Source organism: Chiloscyllium plagiosum, unplaced genomic scaffold (genome assembly GCF_037043375.1).
Source record: "Chiloscyllium plagiosum isolate Xiang-an unplaced genomic scaffold, Cpla_swu_hap1 HiC_scaffold_33, whole genome shotgun sequence".
Classification (NCBI taxonomy): Eukaryota; Metazoa; Chordata; class Chondrichthyes; order Orectolobiformes; family Hemiscylliidae; genus Chiloscyllium; species Chiloscyllium plagiosum.
Genome location: NW_028270171.1, coordinates 14,433,195 through 14,460,805, shown reverse-complemented (window position 1 = coordinate 14,460,805; position 27,611 = coordinate 14,433,195). Strand labels below are relative to the sequence as shown.

The 27,611-nt window shown below is 45.8% G+C and overlaps 1 protein-coding gene across 1 annotated transcript in view; it reads left to right on the top strand.

The window, feature by feature from the left end:
- The window catches only part of ncf4 (neutrophil cytosolic factor 4), an 86,951-nt gene extending 61,497 nt beyond the window's left edge, over positions 1-25,454 (top strand). Inside the window, exons 9-10 of the mRNA XM_043679769.2 lie at positions 5,194-5,259; positions 23,300-25,454. Coding sequence (XP_043535704.1) covers positions 5,194-5,259; positions 23,300-23,501 — 268 coding nt within the window. The 3' untranslated portion in view covers positions 23,502-25,454. The remainder of the gene's footprint in view (positions 1-5,193; positions 5,260-23,299) is intronic.
- Positions 25,455-27,611: the final 2,157 nt, after the last annotated feature.

Here is a 27,611-nt window from a genome sequence, read left to right as displayed (position 1 = left end):
GTAGGTTAGGTGAACTGGCCCTGCTAAATTGCCCATAGTGTTCAGAGATGTGTAGGTTAGGTGAATTGTCCATGCTAAATTGCCCATAGTGTTCAGAGATGTGTAGGTTAGGTGAACTGGCCCTGCTAAATTGCCCATAGTGTTCAGGAATATGTAGTTTAGGTGCAATAATCAGGGGTAAATATAGGATAATAGTGTAGGGGGATGGGTGTAGATGGGTTACTCTTCGGAGGGTCTGTGTGTACTTGCTGACCCAAAGGATCTGTATCCACACTGCAGGAATTCTATTATAATATTCCGGGGCCTGCACTGATCTCAAATGACTCCAGCCGTAAGTCACATGTTATCTGGACTGATGTGGTATGAAGCTGCATTTTAAAGACCAGGAAGTCTGTGGTAAATTATTTGATCCGAGCGATGGTAGGAATGAGAGAAGTTAACTTTGAAGTTTGTATCCATGTCCTCCCCTCCCCTTGATAATGAGGGCAGACAGTGTGACTGGGCCAGTAATCCAGAACTGAAAAATGTGTTGCTGGAAAAGCGCAGCAGGTCAGGCAGCATCCAAGGAGCAGGACAATCGACGTTTCGGGCATAAGCCCTTCTTCAGGAATGAGGAGGGTGTGCCAAGCAGGCTAAGATAAAAGGTAGGGAGGAAGGACTTGGGGGAGTGGTGTTGGGAATGCGATAGGTGGAAGGAGGTTAAGGTGAGGGTGATAGGCCGGTGAGGGGGTGGGGGTGGAGAGGTCGGGAAGAAGATTGCAGGTCCAGAAGGCGGTGCTGAGTCCGAGGGTTGGGACTGAGATAAAGTGGGGGGAGAGGAAATGAGGAAGCTGGAGAAATCTGTATTCACCCCTTGTGGTTGGCGGGTTCCTAGGCGGAAGATGAGGCGCTCTTCCTCCAGGTGTCGTGTTGCCATGGTCTGGCGATGGAGGAGGCCAAACACCTGCATGTCCTTGGTGGAGTGGGAGGGGGAGTTAAAGTGTTCAGCCACAGGGCGGTTGGGTTGGTTGGTGCGAGTGTCACAGAGGTGTTCTCTGAAACGTTCCACAAGTAGGTGGCCTGTCTCCCCAATGTAGAGGAGGCCACATCAGGTGCAGTGGATGCAGTAAATGATGTGTGTGGAGGTGCAGGTGAATTTGTGATGGATATGGAAGGATCCCTTGGGGCCTTGGAGGGAAGTGAGGGGGGAGGTGTGGGTGCAAGTTTTGCATTTCTTGTGGTTGCAGGGTAAGGTGCCAGGAGTGGAGGTTGGGTTGGTGGGGGGGGGGTGGACCTGACAAGGGAGTCACGGAGGGAGTGGTCTTTCCGGAACGCTGATAGGGGAGGGGAGGGAAATATATCCTTGGTGGTGGGGTCTGTTTGGAGGTGGCGGAAATGACGAAGGATGATACGATGTACCTGGAGGTTGGTGGGGTGGTAGGTGAGGACCAGTGGGGTTCTGTCCTGGTGGCAATTGGAGGGGCGGGTTCAAGGGCGGAGGAGCGGGAAGAGAGCATTGTCAACCACGTCTGAGGAGAAATTGCAGTCTTTGAAGAAGGAGGCCATCTGGGTTGTTTGGTATTGGAATTGGTCCTCCTGGGAGCAGATGCAGCGGAGGCGAAGGAATTGGGAATATGGGATGGCATTTTTACAGGGGGCAGGGTGGGAGGAGGTGTAATCTAGGTAGCCATGGGAGTCTTTCGGTTTATAGTAAACGTCCGTGCTGAGACGGTCGCCCAAGATAGAAATGGAGAGGTCTAGGAAGGGGAGGGAGGAGTCTGAGACGGTCCAGGTAAATTTGAGGTCGGGGTGGAAGGTGTTAGTAAAGAGGATGAACTGTTCAACCTCCTCGTGGGAGCACGAGGTAGCGCCGATACAGTCATCGATGTAGTGGAGGAAAAGGTGGGGGATGATGCCAGTGTAGCTGCAGAAGATGGACTGTTCCACATATCCGACGAAGAGGCAGGCATAGCTGGGGCCCATGCGGGTGCCCATGGCTACTCCTTTGGTTTGGAGGAAGTGGGAGGATTCGAAAGAGAAGTTGTTCAGAGTGAGGACCAGTTCAGTCAGTCGAAGGAGGGTGTCAGTGGAAGGGTACTGGTTGGTTCGGCAGGACAGGAAGAAGCGGAGGGCTTTAGACAATAGACAATAGACAATAGGTGCAGGAGTAGGCCATTCAGCCCTTTGAGCCTGCACTGCCATTCAATATAATCATGGCTGATCATTCCTAATCAGTATCCTGTTCCTGCCTTATCTCCATAACCCTTGATTCCACTATCTTTGAGAGCTCTATCCAACTCCTTCTTAAATGATTCCAGAGAGTGGGCCTCCACTGCCCTCTGGGGCAGAGCATTCCACACAGCCACCACTCTCTGGGTGAAGAATTTTCTCCTGAGCTCTGTCCTAAATGGTCTACCCCGTATTTTTAAGCTGTATCCTCTGGTTCGGCACTCACCCATCAGTGGAAATATGTTTCCTACTGCCAGAGTGTCCAATCCTTTCATAATCTTATACGTCTCAATCAGATCCCCTCTCAATCTTCGAAACTCAAGGATATACAAGCCCAGTCGCTTCAGTCTTTCAGTGTAAGGTAATCCTGCCATTCCAGGAATTGACCTCGTGAACCTACGCTGCACTCCCTCAATAGCCAGAATGTCTTTTCTCAAATTTGGAGACCAGAACTGCACATAGTACTCCAGGTGTGGTCTCACCAGGGCCCTGTACAGCTGCAGAAGCACCTCTTTGCTTCTATACTGAATTCCTCTTTTATGAAGGCCAGCATGCTATTAGCCTTCTTCACTACCTGCTGTACCTGCATGCTTGCCTTCATTGACTGGTGTACAAGAACACCCAGATCTCTCTGTAATGCCCCTTTACATAAATTGATTTCATTGAGGTAGTAGTCTGCCTTCCTGTTCTTGCCACCAAATTGGATAACCATACATTTATCCACATTAAACTGCATCTGCCATGCATCTGCCCACTCACCTAACTTGTCCAGGTCACCCTGTAATCTCCTAACATCCTCATCATTTTGAGGCCTTCGTGATGGGGGATGGAGGTGTACAGGGACTGGATGTCCATGGTGAAGATAAGGCATTGGGGGCCGGGGAAGCGAAAATCATGGAGGAGGTGGAGGGCATGGGTGGTGTCCCGAATGTAGGTGGGGAGTTCTTGGACTAAGGGGGACAGGACCCTGTCGATGTATGCAGAGATGAGTTCGGTGGGGCAGGAGCAGGCTGATATAATGGGTCAGCCGGGGCAGTCAGGTTTGTGGATTTTGGGCAGGAGGTAGAAACGGGCGGTGCGGGGTTGTGGGACTATGAGGTTGGAGGTGGTGGATGGGAGATCATCTGAGGTGATGAGGTTATGGATGGTCTGGGAGATGATGGTTTGGTGGTGGGAGGTGGGGTCATGGTCAAGGGGGCAGTAGGAGGAGGTGTAATCCAGAACCCCAGTCCAATTCCTGGGGAACATGGATTTGAATCTCATTATGGTTGTTGGTGACATTTGAATTTTAAAAAATGTGGAATAAGAGCTGGTCTAATGGCAACCACTATCGATTATCATTAAAACCTTTCTGTCCTTTAACAAAAAAAATCTGGCATCCTTACCCAGGCCTACGTGTGACTCCAGACCCACATTAATGTCTGTTACTAATTAGGGTGGGGCAATAAATGGTGACCTAGCCAACAATGACCACCTCCATGAACAAACATTAAGAAAACGTGCAAGAATTGAGTTGGGGATGGCTGTAAGCCTGCAATATTACTTCCACCTCAGGTAAAGAAAGGCCACTTGATTTAAGAGTTCAATAGCACTTTCCAGTCAGGAGTTTAAGGCAGGATTTGTTTTGTTTTTCAAGTTGCATTGACAATCTGCCTCAGGATAATCAATACAAGTGTATGTTGGCTGCCCTCCCTGCTCTGAGGGCCAAGGTTTGGGGGGGACATGGGAATAACCCTTGCTCATGCCAACTGACAGCTGGCAGACTGATATCTGTTGGGCGACACTGATGCTTTATACTTCCAAATGTTTCATGAGAACCATAGGTTGGTTTGTGGCAGCCAGGAGCAAAGCTAAGTGTTGGCATGGTCTTACAGGAAATTCAGAGTAGGCCCGGGGCCTCTGAATGTTTGAAGTATTCTCTTGGCATCTCAGACCGACAATGAAGAACTCCAGCTGTTAGTGACTGAGAAAAAGATTGTGTTTAACGAACGTATCAACGTGTTTCTTAAAGGCTCCAGTTTTGTCTTTTTCTTTCGCTTTGGCCTCAAAAGGCTTCACTTTTGTTTGATACATTTGTGATTCCTGTTGACAGTGAATGTGAATACACTGAGCCAAGAGTAGACCCAGGGTTATGTGGTTGCATATTAAGGCCTCAGGCCTCTTGGGGAGGCCATGATGTGGAGGTGCTGGTGTTGAACTCGGATGGACAAGGTCAGAAGTCACATGACACCAGCTTACAGTCCAATAGGTTTCTTTGAAATCACATGCTTGCGGAGCGCTGCTCCTTCGTCAGTTCACCTGATTTCAAATAAGTTTATTGGACTATAACCTGGAGTCATGTGACTTCTTGAGGAAGAATGGTGAATCTCAGGACAGTCAGATGAAAACAGTGAAGTCTGAAATTAATATGTAATCTGTTTTGTAAATGTGGGGCAGTAATTATAGGTTCATAGAGAGACATACAGCATCGAAACAGGCCCTTTGGCCCACCTTGTCTGCCAACTACTAAATACCAAACTGCAGTAATCCTATTTATCTCATCTGGTCCATAGCCTGCTCTGCCCCTTCATCATCCAGATGTATGTTTGGGTTTCTTTGGGTTTTCGAATGTTGCGGGAGTGTCTGCTTCCACCACCCGCTCAGACAGCATGTTCCATATACCTACCACCGTCTGGGTGAAAAAGACTTTCCTCAGATCTCCTCTCAACTGCTTGCATCTAACTTTAAATGTATGCCATATGGCCTGCCATGGGGAAGAGATTCTCACAATCTACTCTGTCTTTGCCTCTCGTAATGTTGTATACAGATCCTCCTTCAGCCTCCTTCACTCCAGGGTAAACAATCCCAGTCTGTCCAGTCTCTCCCCATAACTGGCAACATCCTGGTGAAAATGGAGTATTTGACAATGACTGTAATAGTAAAATAGTTATAAAATCCTCAAATCGTTTCTCAGCTCTTCTTACTATATCGTTTTTCCTCTTGCAGGGATGTAACTCTGAAGGAGGGTGTTCCTGTACAACCAGACTACACAGATCTTCTGTCCTTAATGAGGTATTAACTATACAGGTCGAAAGTCAATGCTGAATATTCTCCTTTTTAATAGTTTTTTTGGAATTAGTTTGGTCACAGTCGAAGGATGCGGGTAGGCCATTGAGGATTCTGAAGAGGAGAAATGTCTTCACCCAGAGAGTGGAGAGCTCATGGAATTCTCTGCCACAGAAAGGGGTTAGAGTCATAGAGATGTACAGCACAGAAACAGACCCTTCGGTCCAACTCGTCCATGCTGACCAGATATCCCAACCCAACCTAGTCCCACCTGCCAGCACCCGGCCCATATCCCTCCAAACCCTTCCTATTCAGATACCCATCCAAATGCCTCTTAAATGTTGTAATTGTACCAGCCTCCACTACTTCCTCTGGCAGCTCATTCTATACACGTACCACCATCTGCATGAAAAAGTTGCCCCTTAGGTCCCTTTTATATCTTTCCCCTCTCACCCTAAACCTATGCCCCCTAGTTCTGGACTCCCCCCAACCTAGGGAAAAGACTTTGTCAGGCCAAAACATTGAATAGGAGTTAGATATAGTCCTTAGCCTAAAGGGATCTAAGGGTATAGTGAGAATGTGGGAACGAGGTCAAGTGGGATGGTCAGCCATGATCATATGGAATGGCAAAGCAGGCCTGAGGGGCCGAATGGCCTAATCCTATTTTCTGTGTTTCTTCCCTTGCCTTCACTTCTTGGTTGATCTCAGTTCGATTATGACGTTGAGCTTTCCCCGAGCTGAAGACTTCCCTGTGCCAATTACTTTAATTGGTTGCCAGGGCATGGGATTTGCCCAGCAACAATGGTACCTCTCCCAGCTAGAGGCAGTCACCTTGAAGTGGTTCCCTATCCATTTCCCAATGTCCCCAAACCAAAGGTGAAGGGTGGGTCAAACAGGGGGAGCTCCAATTTGATTTCAAACCTTTTGGGTATAATCCATCTAGTTTTTTGCATTGGGTATCAGTGTTTCCAGCCATTGCATGTGGCACCCAATGAAAGAAGATATTCTTTGTTGCTTCCTTGAAGCACAATGAGTTCATTACGTTTATAGCGATTTTCCAGCTTAGACTTGTCAACTCTGCAGAATGGTTCTTGGAATTTCCAAGAATTCAAGATTAATCTCCAGGGCGCTGCAGAGAGCTCACTTGGAGAGAAATCAAAGCTATATTACCAGAAATTCAATACCCATGGACGTTAGTTATGAGTAAAAAATCATTGCAAATGGGGGAAATGGGCCATAAACGTTTGTTGGAGGCAATTCTCAGAAGTGGTTTGTAATTTTGAATCAATTTTGCATGGCTGTGAGATGTCACTAGTTGTCTGAATGTACAGGCCAAGTGAACATGAGGGTTCTTGTAGCACAGTGGAAGTGTCCCTTTCGTCTGGGCCAGGAAGCCTGGGTTCCAGGGGCACAATTAGAGAGGAGGGAGCTCTCCTAATCCAGGTTAGAGCTCAGCTATATCGGGTGCTAGGAAACAGACAGATCTGGATCGATACCCGATTCCAGTAGTTGGGAGCAGATAGGGTCACAGAGCTGCACAGAAACAGAACCTTCGGTCCAACGTGTTAATTCTGACTCCAGATATTGTAAATAAATCTTAGCCCATTAGCCAGCATTTTCTCTCTCAACTCTTCCTATTCATGTACCCAGATGCCTTTTAAATGATGTCATTGTACCAAACTCCACCACTTCCTCTGGCAGCTCGTTTCATACATGCACCACCGTCGATGTGAAAAGGCTGTTCCTTTCATCCCTTTTAAATCTAGCCCCTTAAACCTATGCCCTCTAGTTTTGGACTCCACTACCCTGGGGAAAAGACCTTGGCTATTCACCCTATCCCTGCCCCTCATGATTTTATAAACCTCCCTGAGGTCACCCCTCAGCCTCCGACACTCCAGGGAAAATAGCTCCAGCGTTATCCAGCCACTCCTGCTAGCACAAACCCTCCAACCCAGGCAACATTCTTATAAAGTTTTTCTGAACCTTTTCAAGTTTCTCAACATCCTTCCTATCACAGGGAGACCAGAATTGAATGCAGTCTTCCAAAAAGTGGCCAAACCAATGTCCTGTACAGCTGAAACAAATCGTGGTGGAATGCACAATAGTCATCAGTGATGATACCAAAATCATAGAATTATGGAGTCCCTACAGTACAGAAAGGGACCATTCAGCCAATTGAGACTGCAATGACCCTCCAAAGAGTATTCCACCCCTTCCCACCCTATCCCCATAACCCTGCATTTCCTATGGCTAACCCACCAAGCTTGCACGTCCCTGGACACTACGGGACAATTTCCCATGGCCAATTCACCTAACCTGCACAGCTTTCAACCATGGGAGGAAACCGGAGGCACCTGAAGGAAACCCACACAGACACGGGGACAATGTGCAAGACAGTTGCCTGAGGTTGGAATGGAACCTAGGTCCCTGGTGCTAACCACTGAGCCACCGCGGTGGAGTATTGTGCACAGTTTTGGTCTCCTTTTCTAAGGAAGGATGCACAACCACAGAGGCAGTGCAAAGCATGTTAACCAGCGAAATCTCCATGGTGGTGGAATTATTTAGTGACAAGGCATTGAGGAGACTAAGTCTGTATTCCTTAGAGTTCTGAAGCATGAGGGGTGACCTCAATGAAACATACAATCTTCTCACAGCAGGTGACTGGATGTGAAAAAGATTCCAGTGAATGTAAGATGAGGCTGGGGATAGACCATTTAGGACTGAGAACGGGGGGTGGGAGCGTAATCCCTTCAATCAGAGGGTAATGTATCTTTGGATATATTAACCCCCTCAGAGGGTGTGTGGAGGCCCAGTCATCGAGGAGGTTTAAGACAGAAATTGATCAGTTTCTGGAGGCAAGTGACATCAATGGATATAGAGATAGCATGGGATGGGGCATTGAGTTCGATCCCTTGAACTGAATGGTGGAGCTAGCTCGTTGGGCTGAATGGCGTACTCATCAGTGTAAAGAATGAAGGCTCAATTGCACAAAAAGCAATAGGGAATGACAACACGAAGAAACAAAAGCTCTGTTTAGAGGAGTTGTGAATAATATCTTCCATATATATCTTCCGTTTCACATAGTTATCGCGTTTCTCCTGCAAATATACAAATGATTCTCAGCCAACCAATACCCTGTTGGAAACGATTCCCGATTCCAACAATGTGTGTGGGATTTCTCCTAACCTCTGTCTTAGGGAAGGGCTGACCAAGAATTCCATTTGGGACTCACTGAATGTGGGAATCAAGTGGTGGGAACTTCTAACTTCTAAGCAGAGGGTTAAAGCAAAGTGCTTTCTGACTCACTGTACACATAAAATTCTCCCAGCCCCAAACACACACACAATGTTTCCAAAAATCACAGAAATTGCCGAAGCAACTCAGCAAGTCTGGCAACATCTGAGGAGAGAAAGCAAAGGTTCGAGGCCAGTGACCCTTCTTCAGAACTGACTGCAGCTAGGAAATGTATCTCCATAAAGTGACAATTCTACCTAGGATTCCACCTAGGTGTAGTGGTAGCATCCATATCCCTGAGCCTAGGCGACCCTGCTTCAAGTCCTACCTGCCCCAGGTCTCAGTGGCATATATACCGAAGGTGAGGTGGGGGAAGCAGGGAGGACTGAAGGCTTGGTGGAGATGGAGCCTGCAAAGAGAGAGGACAACACTTGGGCAGACAATGGTATAGGAAATGGTCAGCCTGGGGGAATCAGTAGCTACTCATGGGGACCATCAGCTGCTGACAATGGGTTATATGCGGTAGCAGCCCATGTGACACTAAGACCTAGTGTGTGAGGGGTTTGGGTGAGGAGATGGGAGAAGGCATTCAGGCCGTAATACAATTGAAGCAGCACTGTGGGTGTCCCTACCCACTTCGGACCGCAGTGGTTTACAAAGGTAGCTCACCAATAACTTCTCTGGGGCATTTAGGGGATGTGCAACAAATCCTGGCCTAGTCAGCGATGCCCAAATCCCATGAACACATTCAAAATAAATTTAGGAGAGGGCTAAACTGTTTTCCTTCCTTTGAAAGAATGTCAGAAATTTGCTTTTGCCTTAACCCCTGGTGAGATGCGAGATGTCAGGTGGAGAATTGTGGGCACAATTCAATCTTCATCACAGAGCGTTGACACCGACATGTAATGGGTTTTGTTCCCTTACAGCAATGGGGAAGGCTTTCAAAGCAAAAACCTTGTGTGTCTGATGTCAGGGGCTTTGCAATCCTGCTTTGTACCAGCTTTGCCAATTAAGTCACATGAGACCTATGATTAGTAAGTCAGGAAAGGCCCAGGCATTAGCTCATCTCGGGCAGGACATTGGCCAAAGCTCTGTAATTAGCCTCAGGACCCTCAGGAGGGGCAATTCTCATCTGGAACATGTAGGTTGAACCCCCATTTAGTAATTGCACAAGCCTGAGTGCCTAACAATGGCAAAAATAGCCTCGCTTCTGAGGGCTAGTGTCTCGGTATTCTGTAATCAACCTCTTCAGAAATGTTATTACACAAGTCTGGGGCAGGTAGGACTTGAAGCAGGGCCTCCTCAGCTCAGAGATATGGATGCTACCACTGCACCACAAGAGTCTAGAATTGTCACTTTATATAGATACTAGAGGGTACCTAACATTAACAGGGAGAAGGTGAGGACTGTGGATGCTGGAGATCGGAGTCGAGGGTGTGGTGCTGGAAAAGCACAGCAGGTCAGCAAGCACCCGAGGAGCAGGAAAGTTGACGTTTGAGGCATAAGCCCTTCATCAGTAATATCAACATCCTACCAAGGGCCTGCACCTTTTTTTCTGAGGGGAGAGAGGATCATAAGAGAAACAAATCCTGCCTGATTTTTTTCATGCTGTTACCTTGGAGTGAACTTTGAAATACGGAAGTGAGTTGTGTACTGAAAATAAAAAAGTGCTGGAAAAACACAGTGGGTTAGGAAGCATCCATGGAGAGTTTCAAGTCGAAATGACTCTTCAGCAGAGTAAGTTGTGCGTATATCTTGGTCAGGCTGCTTGCTATCTCTTGATTGATGTAAGCTAATTATTTCTTTCCCATCTTTAGAATGCAGGTAGCAGAATGCAACTATTATAATGAGGCAAGTTTTTTAGGCACAAGTCAAGGGCGTGATAAAATGCTTTTCTGGGTATAAGTTTGCTCGCTGAGCTGGAAGGTTCGTTTACAGAGGTTTCGTCACCATACTAGATAACACCATCAGTGAGCCTCCGGTGAATCACTGATGTTAATGAATTGCTTTCTATTTATGTGTTTCGGTTTCCTTGGGCTGGTGACATTATTTCCCCCTACCCCACTTTGAGAAAAAGAACAGGAAATAACGAAACGTCTGAAAACAAACCTTCCAGCACAGTGAGCAAATTTAGACCCAGAACCTCAACCTGAGCTACAAATCTTCTCAAAGCTCACTAAATGCTTTCTTCCTGCCCGGATAAGTGTTTAGCTTCAAAGCTGCTCAAGGGGCTTCAGAACCATCTAGAACAAAGCAACTCGCTTGATCTGGCACCTTCGAGATTTGCCCCCCACCATTATAGAACATAGAACATAGAAGAATACAGCGCAGTACAGGCCCTTTGGGCCCTCGATGTTGCGCCGATCCAAGCACACCTAACCTATACTAACCCACTATCCTCCATATACCTATCCAATGCCCGCTTAAATGCCCATAAAGAGGGAGAGTCCACCACTGCTACTGGCAGGGCATTCCATGAACTTACGACTCGCTGAGTGAAGAACCTACCCCTAACTTCAGTCCTATATCTACCCCCCCTTAATTTAAAGCTATGCCCCCTTGTAATACCCGACTCCATACGCGGGAAAAGGTTCACACTGTCAACCCTATCTAACCCCCTAATCATCTTGTACACCTCAATCAAGTCACCCCTAAACCTTCTTTTCTCTAATGAAAACAGCCCCAAGTGTCTCAGTCTTTCCTCATACGATCTTCCTTCCATACCAGGCAACATCCTGGTAAACCTCCTCTGCACCCGTTCCAGTGCCTCCACATCCTTCCTATAGTATGGCGACCAAAACTGCACACAATATTCCAGATGCGGCCGCACCAGAGTCTTATACAACTGCATCATGACCTCAGGACTCCGGAACTCAATTCCTCTACCAATAAAAGCCAGTATGCCATATGCCTTCCTCACCGCACTATTTACCTGGGTGGCAACTTTCAGAGATCTGTGTACATGGACACCAAGATCCCTCTGCTCATCCACACTACCAAGTATCCGACCATTAGCCCAGTACCCCATCTTTTTGTTATTCTTCCTAAAGTGAATCACCTCACACTTAGCTACATTGAATTCCATTTGCCACCTTTCTGCCCAGCTCTGCAGCTTCTCTATATCCTGCTGTAACCTGCCACATCCTTCCTCACTGTCAACAACTCCTCCGACTTTCGTATCATCCGCAAACTTGCTCACCCAACCTTCTAACCCCTCTTCCAGGTCATTTATAAAAATGACAAACAGCAATGGTCCCAAAACAGATCCTTGCGGAACACCGCTAGTGACGGCACTCAATGAAGAAACTTTGCCATCAACTACTACCCTCTGTCTTCTTCCATCCAGCCAATTCCTAATCCAAACCTCCAACTCACCCTCAATGCCATATCTCTGTATTTTCTGCAGTAGCCTACCATGGGGAACCTTATCAAACGCCTTACTAAAATCCATATATACCACATCTACCGCTTTCCCCTCATCAACCTCCTTCGTCACCTTTTCAAAGAATTCAATAAGGTTTGTGAGGCACGACCTGCCCTTCACAAAACCATGCTGACTATCCTTGATCACATTATTCCTATCCAGATGTGCATAAATCCTATCCCTTACAATTCTCTCTAAGACTTTGCCCACAACAGAAGTGAGACTCACCGGCCTATAGTTACTAGGGTTATCCCTACTCCCCTTTTTGAACAAGGGAACCACATTTGCTATCCTCCAGTCTTCTGGCACTACTCCTGTAGACAAAGAGGACATAAAAATCAAGGCCAATGGCTCTGCAATCTCCTCCCTTGCTTCCCAGAGAATCCTAGGATAAATGCCATCAGGCCCAGGGGACTTATCTATTTTCACCTTTTCCAGGATTTCCAACACCTCTTCTCTACATACCTCAAAGCCATCCATTCTACTTATTTGTGACTCAGTATTCACATCGACGACAATGCCCTGTTCCTGAGTAAATACTGAAGAAAAGTATTCATTCAGTGTCTCCCCAATCTCTTCCGCCTCCACACGCAACTTCCCACTACTATCCTTGACTGGACCTATTCCTACCCTAGTCATTCTTTTATTCCTAACATACCTATAGAAAGCCTTAGGGTTTTCCCTAATCCTACCGACTAAGGACCTTTCATGTCCCCTCCTTGCTGCTCTTAGCTCTCTCTTCAGGTCCTTCCTGGCTACCCTATAACTCTCAATCGCCCCAATTGAACCTTCACGTCTCATCTTGAGATAGGCCGCCCTCTTCCATTTAACAAGTGATTCCAATTCCTTATTAAACCACGGCTCCCTCGCACGACCCTTTCCTCCCTGCCTGACAGGTACATAATTATCAAGGACACTCAATAGTTGCTCCTTGAACAAGCTCCACATATCATTTACACTCTTGCCTTGGAGTCTACTTTTCCAAGCCACACATCCTAAGTTATGCCTCACCGCATCATAATTTCCCTGACCCCAGCTATAACTCTTGCCCTGTAGTACACACTTATCCCTCTCCATCACGAGAGTAAAAATCACCGAATTATGGTCACTATCCCCAAAGTGCTCACCTACCTCTAATTCTAACACCTGGCCTGGTTCGTTACCCAGAACCAAATCCAGTGTGGCCTCACCTCTTGTTGGCCTGTCAACATATTGTGTCAGGAAACTCTCCTGCACACATTGAACAAACACTGACCCATCTAACGAACTTGAGCTATAGCTTTCCCAATCAATATCAGGAAAGTTAAAGTCCCCCATAACAACCACCCTATTACTGTCACTCATCTCCTGAATCACCTTCCCTATCCTTTCTTCAATGATTCTAGGACTATTAGGAGGCCTGTAAAAGACTCCTAACAGGGTGACCTCACCTTTCCTATTCCTAACCTCAGCCCAAACTACCTCAGATAGCAAGTCTTCATCCATCGTCCTTTCCACCACTGTAATACTATCTTTGACAAGCAATGCCACACCTCCCCCTCTTTTACCCCCACCTCTGACCCTACTAAAACATTTAAATCCAGGAACCTGCAACAGCCAATCCTGTCCCTGTTCTAGCCATGTCTCCGTAATAGCCACAACATCGAAGTCCCAGGTACCAACCCACGCTGCAAGTTCACCTACCTTATTTCGTATACTTCTTGCATTGAAGTATACACACTTCAAGCCACTTTCCTGTTTACAGACACCCTCCTTGGAAATTGATGCCATGTTCCTAACATGCCATGTCCATGTTATGGACACACAGTGGCAGCAGACAGAACCCAGTGGGGGATAAGTATGGATTTTATCAGGCTAGTTGAATCTCTTGGCCTACAAGCAGAGCTGTACAAGCATGAGTCTCATGAAATCTGCCTCGCTTGCATCCTTTCAGCTTCCGAATTTCCCGCGACTCTTTGCACGTTGTTAAAAACAGAAAAGCTGCTCAAGTGAAGACGAGAGAGCTCATTATAATATTCATTGAATCTGTAGCTTCCTCTGACCAGAATGGTCGCAGATATCTTATCGCCTCCTCCCACCCACCTTTAAATAGTCTATTCTACCCACCACAGAGGTCCAATGGCAACTGTACATATCATCTACAGTTTTAGTAAAGATACTCACCAAGACTCCTCCCACAACACCCACCCAACCCATGACCCTCACCTTCTAGAAGGACATGGGGACTGGCACGTATAAGGTCCTCTCCAAATCTCACGCACCATCCCAACTTGGAACTATAATCAGCGTTCCTTCAACACAGCTCAGTCCAAGGATGTGGAAGCAGGCCCTCACGATAGTGAGGAGGTGCTAATAACAGCAGCCTAAGGCTGCTCATCCAATCATAGGCTGCTCTGCTTCTGTGTCTGCTGCCCATAGGTTCACTGGGTCAGCCTATCAGCATCACACATGAGAGGGAAGCAGCCTGTAATTTATTCCTTCATGGGATGAGGGCGTTGCTGGCTGGGTCAGCATTTATTGTCCATCCCTAGTTGCCCAGAGGGCAGTTGGGAGTCACCCACATTGCTGTGGGTCTGGAGTTACGTGTAGGCCAGACAGGTAAGGATGGCAGCTTCCTTCCCTAAAGAACATTAGCAAACCAGATGGGTTTTTCCAACAAATGATTCACAGTCATCATTAGACTCTTAATTCAAGATTTCCTTTTCTATTAAGTTCAAGTTCTACCATCCGCCATGACGGGATTTGAACCTGGGTCCCCAGGATATTAGCTGGTTCTCTGGCTTCATAGCCCAGCAATAATACCACTAGGCCATCAACCTTCCCACAGCCTCCAGCTGTGAGGATTGCAGTCAGTTATGGCTTCAGTGTTGACCTTGGCTGGGGGGGGGGGGGGGGGTGAGGGTGGCACTGGGTCTTGAATGTTGCCAGACACAGTGCCAGGCTACAAGGATTTGCCTGGATGGAGGGAGAGGAGGGAGGATGCTGTAATGGGGGAAGGGGAGGTGGGAGGAATCAGAGGCTTCAATGGGTGGGGCAGTGGGAAAACAGGAAGTTGCAAAGGTGGAGCAGAAGGGAAAGGAGGGGGCTGCAAGGGTGGGAGTGGGGTATGAGGAGGGTGCACAGGAAGGAGAAAAGAGTTTGTAAGGTTATAGGATACAAAGGAGGCTGGAATGAAAACAGAAGCTTTGAACCTGAAAACATGTAAATACTTAACTACCTGAGAATTGGAATCATTTCGATAATAAATAATTGAAAATGAATTAAAACCTCTAGCTTAAAGTTGTGCAAGGTCTGGAGCTACATATATGGGGAACAATACAATGGGTGCTATTGTATTCAACGCTGTCAACTGTTAAATTTAAATCTGTGATTGAGATCTGAGATAGGACACACTGAAACTGGTTAAAATCTTCCAGCGTTCTGTGTATTTGTGTTGGAACAAATTAGCTGTGACCACACCAGTCTGTGGAAAGTGTGGTTAGGCAAATAGCTCTTTCTGGGCAGTCTGTTAGTTATTTTGAAAAATTCTTCATTGCTAATTTACCCGTGTTGTCTTCTGCCAATTTAAATACGGTGGCATCTTGTGTGTTTGTGACTTCAAATTTAATGGAGGCTTGACAATTAAGAAAATCCATGAATTCTTCTAATCGGAGCAAATCTGAATACCATCGATGTCTACCAAAGAGCTTCTTTTTTTTTTACAAAAGAAAAGAGTGAACAAAGTGAGTGTTACAACAGAGTGAGATAAAGAAAATCAGAGAAGATAATTAATGATGAAGATCACGATGAAATAAAGAGGTGTTTTGCATCAGTCTTCATTATAGAGGAGAAAAGTAACATCTAGATCGGAAGCAAATTAAGTGTTAAAAAGCACAAGGATATAAAGAGATATGAATTGGCCTTGCTAAATTGCCCATTGTGTTAGGTGCATTAGTCAGGGGTGAATATAGGGTAGAGGAATGGGTCTGGGTGGGCTACTCTTCAGACGGTGGGTGTGGACTTGTTGGGCCAAAGAGCCTGTTTCCACGCTGCAGATAATCTAACCTAATCAATTCTAATCAAAGGTAGGTTAAGTCAGTGGGCAGAGATGTGCAAAATGGAGTGTAGTGTGCAAAAATGCAGGAATAATAAAAAAGAAGTAAATAATCCAAATAGAAATGATTGCAGAGTTCCGAGAGGCAGAGGGATCTGAGTGTCCTTGTCAATCACAGGAGATCAGCGAACAATTATTGTAAGACATTAGGAAGGAATGTTATCGTTGCTCTTGAGAAGTAATAAGGCTGTGCTTCAGTTATACTGGGTGAAACCACACTTGGAGTACAGTGGACAGCATTGGTCACCTTAATTAAGGAAAATATAAATGCATCAGACACATTGGAGACTAAATTGCCTCTGACCTGGAATAGGAAGGTTGTTTTATGAGGAAAGGCTAAGTTGGTATCCGCTGGCATTTGGAAGATTAAGAGGTGACTTGATTGAAGCATAAATATTTTGAGGGTCCTTGACAGGGTAGATTTGGGAGAATCTTGAACTCGGGGTCACTGTTTAAAAAATTAGCAGTTGACCACTTAAAACAGAAATAAGGCAAAAACATTTCTCTCAAAGGTTCGTGAGTCTTTGGAACTCTTGCTGATTGGACAGTGGAAGATGAGGTTTTAAATAGTTTTACGACAGAGGTAGATATATTCTTGTTAAGCAAAGAATTGAATAGTCATCAAGGGCAAATGGGAATTTGAGGTTACAGTGAGATCAGCTATGATCACAATAAATGGTGAAGCAGGGACTGGGGCTGAATGGCCTACTCCTGTTTGTGACTCATATATTGTCATGTCTATTTGTAGTGTTCAAAAAAATTAATAAAAATAATTAATTGTTAAGAAATGAATAATTTGAGGTATAAATTAGGAAATGAACAAGTGAAGGTGAGTGTAGTTTTGTAGAACAGAAAAGCCTAGGGGTTCAGGTACATAATTCTTTGAACTTTGTGTCACACGTCGGCAGGGTAATTAAGAAGCACTCTTCATTGCTCAGACCTTTGAGTGTAGGAGTTGGGACGTCATGTCAAGGTTGTATAGGACACTGGTGAGGCCTCTTCTGGAGTACAGTGTCCATTTCTGTTATAGGAAGGATGTTATTAAACTGGACAGGATTCACAAGAGATTTGCCAGGATGTTGCTGGGAATGAAGGGTTTGAGTTATAAGGAGAAACTGGAAAGGCTGGGACTTGTTCACTGGAGTGTAGGAAGTTGAGGGGTGACCTTACACAGGTTTATAAAATCATAAGGGACATACATAAGGTGAATGGCAGGTTTCTTTAAAGGTGGGATTCCAAGACTAGGGGGCATAGATTTTAAGTCGAGAAGAAAGAAAATCCAAGAATAACATGAGGGACAAGTATTTTACATAGAGAGTGGTTCATGCGTGCAATGAACTTCCAGAGGAAGTAATGGATGCGGGTACAGTTGCAATGCTTAAAGGACATTTGGATAAGTTCATGATTGGGAAAGGTCTGGAGGGATGTGGGCCAAGTGCAGGATTATGGTTGGCATGGACTGGTTGGACTGAAGGGGCTGTTTCTGTGCTGAATAACTCAATGACTAACTGAATTGCCTTTTGAATGAACTGGTATGAACTTGATGGGTTGAATGGCCTCATTTTGTGCTATACCACCCTATTCTAGTCTGTCCAAAATGCATTGTGAAGTCACTTGCAAAAGCTGTCAAGAGTGAAAGTTGGCAGGGCAAGGGGTGAAGCAAAGATAAATGATCCAAAAAACAGGAGAGCCACCAGGGTACGTGAGAACTGTCCTCGACCCCTGCTTGGACCTCCCTCCCTAACAGCATTGTGGCTTTAGTGAGCTACATTAGACAGAGCGCCATGTTTTGAGAAGGTGGCTCACTACCTCCATAAGATGAAGGTTGTTGAGAAAGGTTGATATTTTGAGGGGACGGTGTGTTGAGGGTGGAAGGGAGAGGGAGAGCCTAAGAATCAGAAGCCTAAGAGGACAGAAAGGTAGCTCCAAATGGCCCCATATTTTTAACCATTAAGGCAGGTTAAGAGACCCCCCACCTTCCAGTCTGAACCAATAGCCTGCCTGCCTGGTTTACTAACCATGTCAGCTGATTCTTTCCCATCCCACCTGGAACTGAAACAATCATAGCCCAGGCAAGATAAGTCCTTCAAGTGGTCAATGGGTAACCATTTAAAGGTTCATATTGGCCATGGGTTGTGAAGGTGGGTGATGGACATACCTGCTCAAAGCCACTGAGATGGCAGTAAGTGGGTGTGTGGATATCTCTCCGGTGCTAGCCCACCCAAGTACCTGCCTTTTCCACCATCTTACCCATATCGTCTCAGGAGGGGTAAGTACCACCCATCTATCTCAGATCAGTGACCTCTCCTTAAACCTTTGATAGATGGGTAGCACAGTGATTAGCCCTGCTGCCTTATAATGCCAGGGACCCCGTTTTGATTCCACCCTCGGGTGATAGTCTGTGTGGGGTTTGCACATTCTCCCTGTGTCTGCATGGGTTTCTTCCAGGTGCTCTGGCTTCTCCCACAGTCCAATGATGTGCAAAAAGAGAAACAGAATTGCTGGAAAAGCTCAGCTGGTCTGGCAGCATCTGTGGAGAGAAATCCAAGTTAACATTTCAGGTTAAGTGACTAATTGCCTACAGTGTGGAAACAGGCCCTTCGGCCCAACAAGTCCACACTGGCCCGCCGAAGAGTAACCCACCCAGAACCATTCCCTTACCCCATATTCACCCCTGATTAATGCACCTAACACGATGGGCAATTTAGCATGGCCAATTCACCCTGACCTGTAAGAGGAAACTGGAGCACCCAAAGGAAACCCACGCAGACACTGGGAGAATGTGCAAACTCCACACAGACAGTCGCCCGAGGGTGGAAACGAGCCCAGGTGGCAGTGCTAACCACTGATCCACCATGCCACCCTTAAGTGACCCTTCTTCAGAAAAGATGTGCAGGTTAGGTGGATTGGCCATGCTAAATTGTCCTACAGTGTCTAGCGATGTGTAGGCTAGGCGGACTAGCCATGGGAAATGCAAGGTTATGGGGATAGGGTAGGAATCTGGGTGGGATTCTCTTCAGAGGGTCAGTGCAGTCTTATTGGGCTGAATCACCTGTAGGAATTCTATACATCCACTGTTCGTCATCTAGTAGTAGTGCGGATCAGGTTAGAATCCGATCATGATAACATTATGGTTGTGTAGGTTACTGGTGCTCACCTCAAATCACTAGATAATAAGACCATTTTGCCAAGCTCCTACAAAATCATCATTATTTATTTCAGTCTTAAATTAATAAGTCTCGTAATGCTGAGTGGATGGATTTCGATTGTAATTGGCAGTGTTCTTATAGTCAGGCGAGAATTACATATTGAATGTTTAGATTAGGAAGTTAACTTTCTCCATTGGAATCTCAGACTTGAATTTGGAAACGTTTCTGCTAATCCTGTCATATAGTCAATACGAGTGGGTGGATTTTTCCCGGTCTTTACTCTGGATGTGCCGCATTTCCAATGTTTGCACTCGCTCACAGAGCTGCAGTTCCGTGGGAGGTGTGTCCGTTTGGAGACCGGACAAGGCAAGGTTGACATGAGCTCAGATGCGGCTAAGATGAGGCTATGTAGCTTCATGGAGGTTAGTTGGGGTTACAATGATAGGTGTCAAATTTCTGGGGAAACTTCAGTGGCACAAACTGAGCCTTTTAAGAAGGATCCACAGTTATGTGGAGCTTTTCATAGCCACCAGTCATCTGAAAATACAATAAAGTATTTTTTGAGGTGAAATAATTTTTATAGTATCACCATTCGGCCCATCAAGTCCACACTGAGCTTCCCTCCCAGACCCAACCCACTATCCTATCCCTGTAATCCTGCATTTCCCATCGTCAGTCCACCTAACCTGCATATCTTTGGACTGTGGGAGGAAACACACACAGATATATGGAGAACATGAAAACTCTATACAGACGGTCATCCGAGGCTGGAATCGAACCCAGGTCCCTGGCACTGTGAGGCAGCAGTGCTAACCACCGAGTCACCATACCATCCTTAGAAGGTAGGAAACATCCCAAGAGCTCGTGATAATGATCAGATAATCTGGTTGTGAGTGGAAATATTGACTCAGTATTGGTGCGAGGTCCCCTCTTCTTCTTCAAACAGAATCATAGAATCCCTACAGTGCAGATAGAGGCCATTCAGCCCATTGAGTCTGCACCAACTCTCCAATGGAGGATTCCCCCCTCATCCCCCATTTCCATAACTCCACATTTATCTTGGCTAATCCACTGACTTTGCACACAACAGGGAATTTACACTGGTATTGTGTACTTCTCTATCCAGCACACCCAGTAAGTAAAGAAAGGCATACAATTATAAAATGGCGTTGAGAGTGTGGTGCTGGAAAAGCACAGCAGGTCAGACAGCATCCAAGAAACAGGAGAATCAGCATTTCGGGCTCGAGTCCTTCATCGGGAATTATAAAATGACCTCAGGATGATCACCCTGCACCCAAGGAAAGTGCAACAGATGGTGGTTAGCCAGGTAGGAGAGAGTCAATCTTCAGAATTTCATAGAATCCCTACAGTGTGGAAAGAGGCCATTCAGCCCATCAAGTCTGCACCAACCCTCTGCGCTGCATTTCGCCCAGACGTAGACCCCCACCTTATCCCACATTTAGTATGGCACCTCCACCTAACCTGCACATCCTTGGACTGTGGGAGGAAACCGGAGCACCTAGAGGAAACCCACACAGACACAGGGAGAGTGTGCAAACTCCACACAGACAGTCGCCCGAGGCTGGAATCAAAGCTGGGACCCTGGAGCTGTGAGGCAGTAGTGTTAACCACTGAGACACCCTTTATTTTTAGAAGTGTTATAGAATCTTTTATTTCCGCCAAAGCCTGTAGATCGGGGCTTGGGTTTGACATCTTATCCAAAAGACAGCACACCCAATAGAGCAACTGTCCCTCAGCACTGCATTGAAATATCAGTAGAATGTCTCTTGCGGAGTGGGAGTAGCACCCAGAACCTCAGAGATGAGAGAGTGTATTGAACTATGGCATACTGTACTCTAGCACTGGGTTGTTCAACCGGATGCCATAGTGGGAAGATGGAGGAATTGGCTGTTTTTTTTATTTGTTCACAGGACTTGAGCATAACAAGGTGGATCAACATTTATTGCCCATCCCTAATTGCCCAGAGGACAGTTAAGGTTCAACCACCTTGTTGTGGGTCTGGAATCACATGTAGGCCCAGACCAGCTAATGATGGCAGTTTACTTCCCTAAAGAGTATTAGTGAACCAGATGGCTTTTTGCCACAATTGCAATGATGCATGGTCGTCGTTGGTTCCCCTTTACCCTGATCAGATTATTTGTTGAATTCAACTTTCACCACTGACCACAGTAATATTTGAACGTAGAGGGTTAGTCTGGATGACTAATCCAGTGACCTTACCACTGCACCACCATCTTCCTTTTTCCGAAAGAATTACATCAACAGGGTAAGCAGAGGAAGGCTAGATCCTGTGCCTTTGAGGAATATTGTCTTATGGAACTGACCCTTGTTGGAAATAATGATAGGCCATATCCTAGGATAAAGAAGAAGAAGGGCTTATGTCCGAAACATCGATTCTCCTTCTCCTTTGATCCTGCCTGACCTGCTGTGCTTTTCCAGCAACACTTTTTTAAGCTCATATCCTAGGATACCAATAAGAGGTTACACATTTTTCTTGGCCTAATGCACATTCTAGTAATTTTTGGGGGAATGGTGATTTGCCTTATGTTTGAATATCTCTATCTCTGGGACTTGGTGGGTTGCAGGGACTCTTGTACTAGTAAGTATATTGGAAGTCCAAGTGAACAATGATCCAAATTGGGTATGGTCAGCAGGATAGGTGATGAGTGACCTAAAAGTGTGGACTTTATGCATTCATTATTGCAATGGATTCAATTCCCGCACTGGCTGAGGTTACCAGAATGGACTCTATTTCTCAACCTGTCCCCTCACCTGAAGTGTTGTGATCTTCAAGTTAAACTACCACCAGATCTCTCTCTCTCTCCCTCCCTCTCTCTCTGTCTAATGGGAGAGCAGCCCTATAGTCTGGTAAAAATATGATGACTTCTTGTTTACCTTTACACTAGTATTGTGTGGCTTTTCTGTCCAGTGCACCCAAACAAATAAAGAGAGGCATGCAAATATAAAATGGCTTCAGGATGATAGTCTGCTCCCAAGGGAAATGCAATGAATTAGCCAGGGACCTTTGTGTGGGCAGGGAGCAAAGAGCTAATTTTCAGAATCTGCTTTGTGTCTGCGTAGAATTTGGTTTGATATGATTTATTATTATGGCATATACATAGGTACAGTGAAAAGTTTTGTTTTGCGTGCAGTACAGGCAGATCATACCGTACAAAGACCAGAGAGTGATAGAACGGAGTGAGGCACAGAAGATTACAGCTGCAGTGGGCGGCACGGTGGCACAGTGGTTAGCACTGCTGCCTCACAGCGCCTGAGACCCGGGTTCAATTCCCGCCTCAGGCGACTGACTGTGTGGAGTTTGCACATTCTCCCCGTGTCTGCGTGGGTTTCCTCCAGGTGCTCCGGTTTCCTCCCACAGTCCAAAGATGTGCAGGTCAGGTGAATTGGCCATGCTAAACTGCCCGTAGTGTTAGGTAAGGGGTAGATGTAGGGGTATGGGTGGGTTGCGCTTCGGCGGGGCAGTGTGGACTTGTTGGGCCGAAGGGCCTGTTTCCACACTGTATGTAATCTAATCTAATCTAATCTAATCTAATCTAAGTAATAAAGTGTAGAAGGTGCACAAAAAAACAAGATCAATATTAGATTTGAAATTTGAGAGGTCTATTCAGAAGTCTAATAACAGCGGGGAAGAAGCTGTTCTTAAATCTGTTGGTACTTAAGCTTAAGCCTCTGTATCTTTTGCCCGATAGAAGAGTTTGGAAGAGATTATAACCGGGCAGGGGTGGGTGGGGGGTGTCTTTGATGATGTTGGCTGCGTTCCTAAGGCAACAAGATGGAGTCAATGGAGGAAGGTTGGCTTGGCGTGATGGGTTGTAATTTGCTTGTAACTGCAACATATAGAGAGGCGAGACATAATCTTACCCATGGGGCTGTGGATTTATTGGTGATAAAGGCATAGCTGGGTCTAAAGCAACATTTATTTGTTGCTGATCTCAACTTGTCTTTGAGAATATGAAAGCAAGCCAACATTTCGAGTTGCAGCGATCCTTATAATCCAAACAAAATGGGCAACCTCCTGATTCTAAGACTGTAGCACAATGGCCACTAAGACCTGTCTCTTGCATTGTTTCGACTAAAAGCAATTGTGTTTTCTTGATGTTCCAGGGCTGAGTTTGGGAACAAAGCCATTGCCCTTAACTATCGAGACCTGGAGGGGGATATGGTGCGCATTGTAGACGACATGGATGTTGAATTGATGGTGTTGGAGGCCAAAGATCACTCGTGGATCCGAAAGCCCGATTCTGCCCCTTGGGTACTGCACGTGACCAGAAAGGATGATTTATCGGTGTACAACACAAATCCATGAGGCACATTTGCTAATGAATGTGTTTCTCTCAAGGGCCCTATGAATTCTCAGTGACCTATGCTAATTATTATTCGGGTCATCACCTCTTCTTTTCAAAGGAATTTAATTCTCCCTCATCTGTACTCTTGCTCACTTTCTTTTGGCTCATCTGATGTAGGAAGATGGAAAATTATCAGTTGAACCTTGTCTGATCACCAATGCTGGATTATGTTTGACAATCAGTGTTCTGTTTTTGAATATCTACAGATCCCTCTGGAGGGATTAGTATCCATGACCTTGATTTTTAACTCAGCGGCACATTCTGAAAAAAAAGGTTGAGGGGGGTGCCCATTGTCACGTTGGGCTGCGAAAGAAAAACAGACTTTTTTTTCTCATTCTTGCATGAGTTGTGGGTGTTGCTGGCCCATTTGATACCCATCCTGAATTACTTTTGAACATAATCACTTGCTCAGCCACTTCAGAGGGCACTTAAGAGTCAACAACGTTGTGATTGCAGCAGGAGTTTTGTGTAGGCCACACCAGAGAATGAAAGTAGATTCCCTTCCCCCTAATAAAGAAAATGGGTTTTTATGACATGCAACAATTAAACTAGTTTTTATTGAACTTCAATTTTACTGCAGTGAGATTTGAACCCCACTCCCCAGGACAATAACTTGGATCTCTAGGTTACCAGTCCAGTGATATTATCATAACACAGCTTACGTGGTCCATTGTAGTGCTGAATTTAACCACTTCCTCCAGTTAAGCACGATTCCTGCCACTGGCAGCCATTCAGGGGGTTAGGGTTGAGCTAAAATATTGGTTTGAAGTAGCACCGATATTGGATCGTCCCTGGTGGCACATCCTCTGAGTTGGTCTTAATGAAAATCAGACGAAAGTGGGGTCAGAAGTAGGTTATCTCACAGCCAGGGCTTTCCTCTGAGTTGTGCATTGGGATGAGGTGGAGGATGGGGGGGTGTGCATCAGGGTCACTCTCCCCTCCATCTCACTTTTCATCCACTCTCCACCTCGTAGTGCACATTCCCTCACACACTCTCTATCACTCATCCCATTCAAGGCATGCACCATGTTGACTTTGAACTATATCACCATGGCTTCATTTGTCACTAGGTCAGAATCCTCAACTCTCTCCCTGACTGCACTGTGGGTGTACCTAACTGCTGCAGCTCACCACCGGCTTCTCAAGGGCAACAAGGGATATAAACAAATACTGGACAAGACAGCAAAGTCCCTGTCCCATTTAAGAATTATATTTAAAAAATCAAGTGGGTATTTTCAAGGTTTGTTTATTTCTCAATATTCTTTCTGAGTTTGAAACTCATGTGCAACCCCTAACCCCAACCCATCGGCTTTTGTTTTAACATTCAGTCTTGCCTCATAACCCAGATCTCTCAAACATTAATGATCAACTTCTGTCTGTTCCCCAGCATTAGACAAACTCTCCTAATGCCTGAGAGGTGAACACAACCCTCACGGAACCATCGACTGAGCACAATACACTTTGGCTTGTACACTACACTTTAAAATCTTCAGTGCTACATTTTATTTCCTCTTTTTGACTGCTGTTTTTGAGGTGACTGGGAATTGAGTCTACTATAACCCCTGAACCTCTTTCAGTTTCATTTAGAACTACTGTGCTCAGCTTTAACTGTGGGTGACTAGTTAATGGATGATATTAAATTGATAACTGATCTTCCCTTCCAATGTGACTTATGCATTGTCGAACAACTGAGATGAACACTATTTGGTGGAGAGATGTGTGGCCAAGTATTTTAGTCTGCTAAATTTAAATGATTACAACTTACACCACACTGCAGTACAAATAGTTGTGACTTGATGTTTGCATTCTTGCATTTGTTCCGATGGAGTGCAGGACAAGAAGCTTGTCGCTCTTTCGAGAAAGGTTCAACATTTGTCCAACCCTGTAACTATTAAATTGGACAGTCTCTTGCACACGTTGTCTTTCATTTCATTTCATTTGTGTAGGGGTGTAAAACTTGAGGCTGCCTTTCAAATGATCTTCTTTTTGACCATTCATGTTAAGTTTCCCGAGAGATCACGGGCGGCACGGTGGCACAGTGGTTAGCACTGCTCCCTCACAGCGCCAGAGACCTGGGTTCAATTCCCACCTCAGGCGACTGACTGTGTGGAGTTTGCACATTCTCCCCGTGTCTGCGTGGGTTTCCTCCGGGTGCTCCGGTTTCCTCCCACAGTCCAAAGATGTGCAAGTTAGGTGAATTGGCCATGCTAAATTGCCCGTAGTGTTAGGTAAGGGGTAAATGTAGGGGTGGGTTGCGCTTCGGCAAGTCGGTGTGGACTTGTTGGACCGAAGGGCCTGTTTCCACACTGTAATGTAATCTAAAATCTAAATCATTTCCATCAAATTTGCCTTCTTGCATTCCAAGAAGTTATCGGTTTAAAGGTAAGGACATCATAGATTATAAGACCATGGGACTACTGTCTCATTACAGAGAGACAATCGGTGGTGGTTTAACCTGAGGATTGCCATACCTTCAGGTGGGGGGAGAGATTCAGAAGGTAGCACCTTCATGGTAATCTCAGCTGGTGCGGGGATTGAACTCATCTGGTTGGCATCCTTCCATGTCACAAACCAGTTATCCAACCAATCAAGTCTCCAACCCCCTTGCTTTAATTTTAATACAACTGTTCATTCAGCACAGGAGACAGTCAGAGTCAGACCTTTATTGCGCAGGGACCTGGTTCCTTTTCAACCAGTAGGATTTGTGGCAAGTAACATTTGTGCCACATAAATGCCAGGCAAAGTCTGTCTCCCACAAGACAGAATCCACCCATCTCTTCTTGACATTCAATGGTACGACCATTAATAAATCCCCACTATCAACATCCTGGAGATTACCATTGGCCAGAAATTGAAATAAACTGGCCATATGCAAATTCTGTGGCGACAAGGGCAAATCAAATACCGGGAATCTAGCCACGAGTAACTTGCCTCCTGACTCCCTAAAACCTGTCCACCATCAACAAGGCACAGGTCAGGGAGTGTGATGGAATACTCCCCACTTGTCGGGACAGGTGCAGCTCCAGCAACATTTAAGAAGCTTGACACCATCCAGGACAAAGCAGCCCCCGCTTGACTTGGATTGAATTGAATTGAATTTATTGTCACGTGTACCAAGGCACAGTGAAAAGCTTGGTAAACAGCAGCAAAAATAAAAACACAGGGACAGGCGAAGAATGACACTGTTCATGAGCATTTGAGTGGCACCATGTCCACAAGCATCCATGCCCTCCTCCACTGACACTCAGTAGCAGCAGGGTGTACTATCAACAAGATGCACTGCAGAAATTCACCAACAATCCTCAGACAGCACCTTCCAAGCTCACAACCACTTCCATCTCGAAGGACGGGGGAAGCAGATACATGGGAACGCCACCCCATTCAAGGTCCCCCTTAAGCCACTCATCATCTTGACTTAGAAATATATCACCAATCCTTCAAAGTCACTGGGTCAAAGTCTTGAAACTCTCTTCTGAACATCATTGTGGGTATCCCTACAGCCCAAGGATTGCAGCGGTTCAAGAAGGCAGCTCACTAGTACCTCCTCAAGGAGTAACTCGGGACGGGCAATAAATGCTGGGCCCAGCCAGTGACCCACATCCTGTGAATGAAGAAGAAAATCTAGTCTAGCAGTAACTGTTTATATTGCAAGTGATAGAGGGGAATTTCAACAATGTAGCGTCAGTGGGAGAGGTTTTCACCGGCAGTACCTATGGCCTAATGTTTGAGAACACGTTTTGTTTAAATTGAGAAGCTTAGTGGCAGGGTGATGACCTATTGCAGAAATTGAACACTGCAAGAAGCAAATGGAATCATTGAATAGTTTTACCGTTTGGCCTGCTGAGCTAGGGCTTTTTACTCGAGAAATTGAGCTGGACACCCCCCTCCCCCTCCCCATAGCCCTGCAAATTTCTCTTCCTTCTGGATCTTACCCAATTTCTTTTTGAAAGCTGTGATTAAATCTGACTTGACCACACTCTTAGGCAGTGCATAACAACATAAGACCATAAGAACTAGGAGCAGGAGTAGGCCATCCGGCCCATCGAGCCTGCTCTGCCGTTCAATAAGAT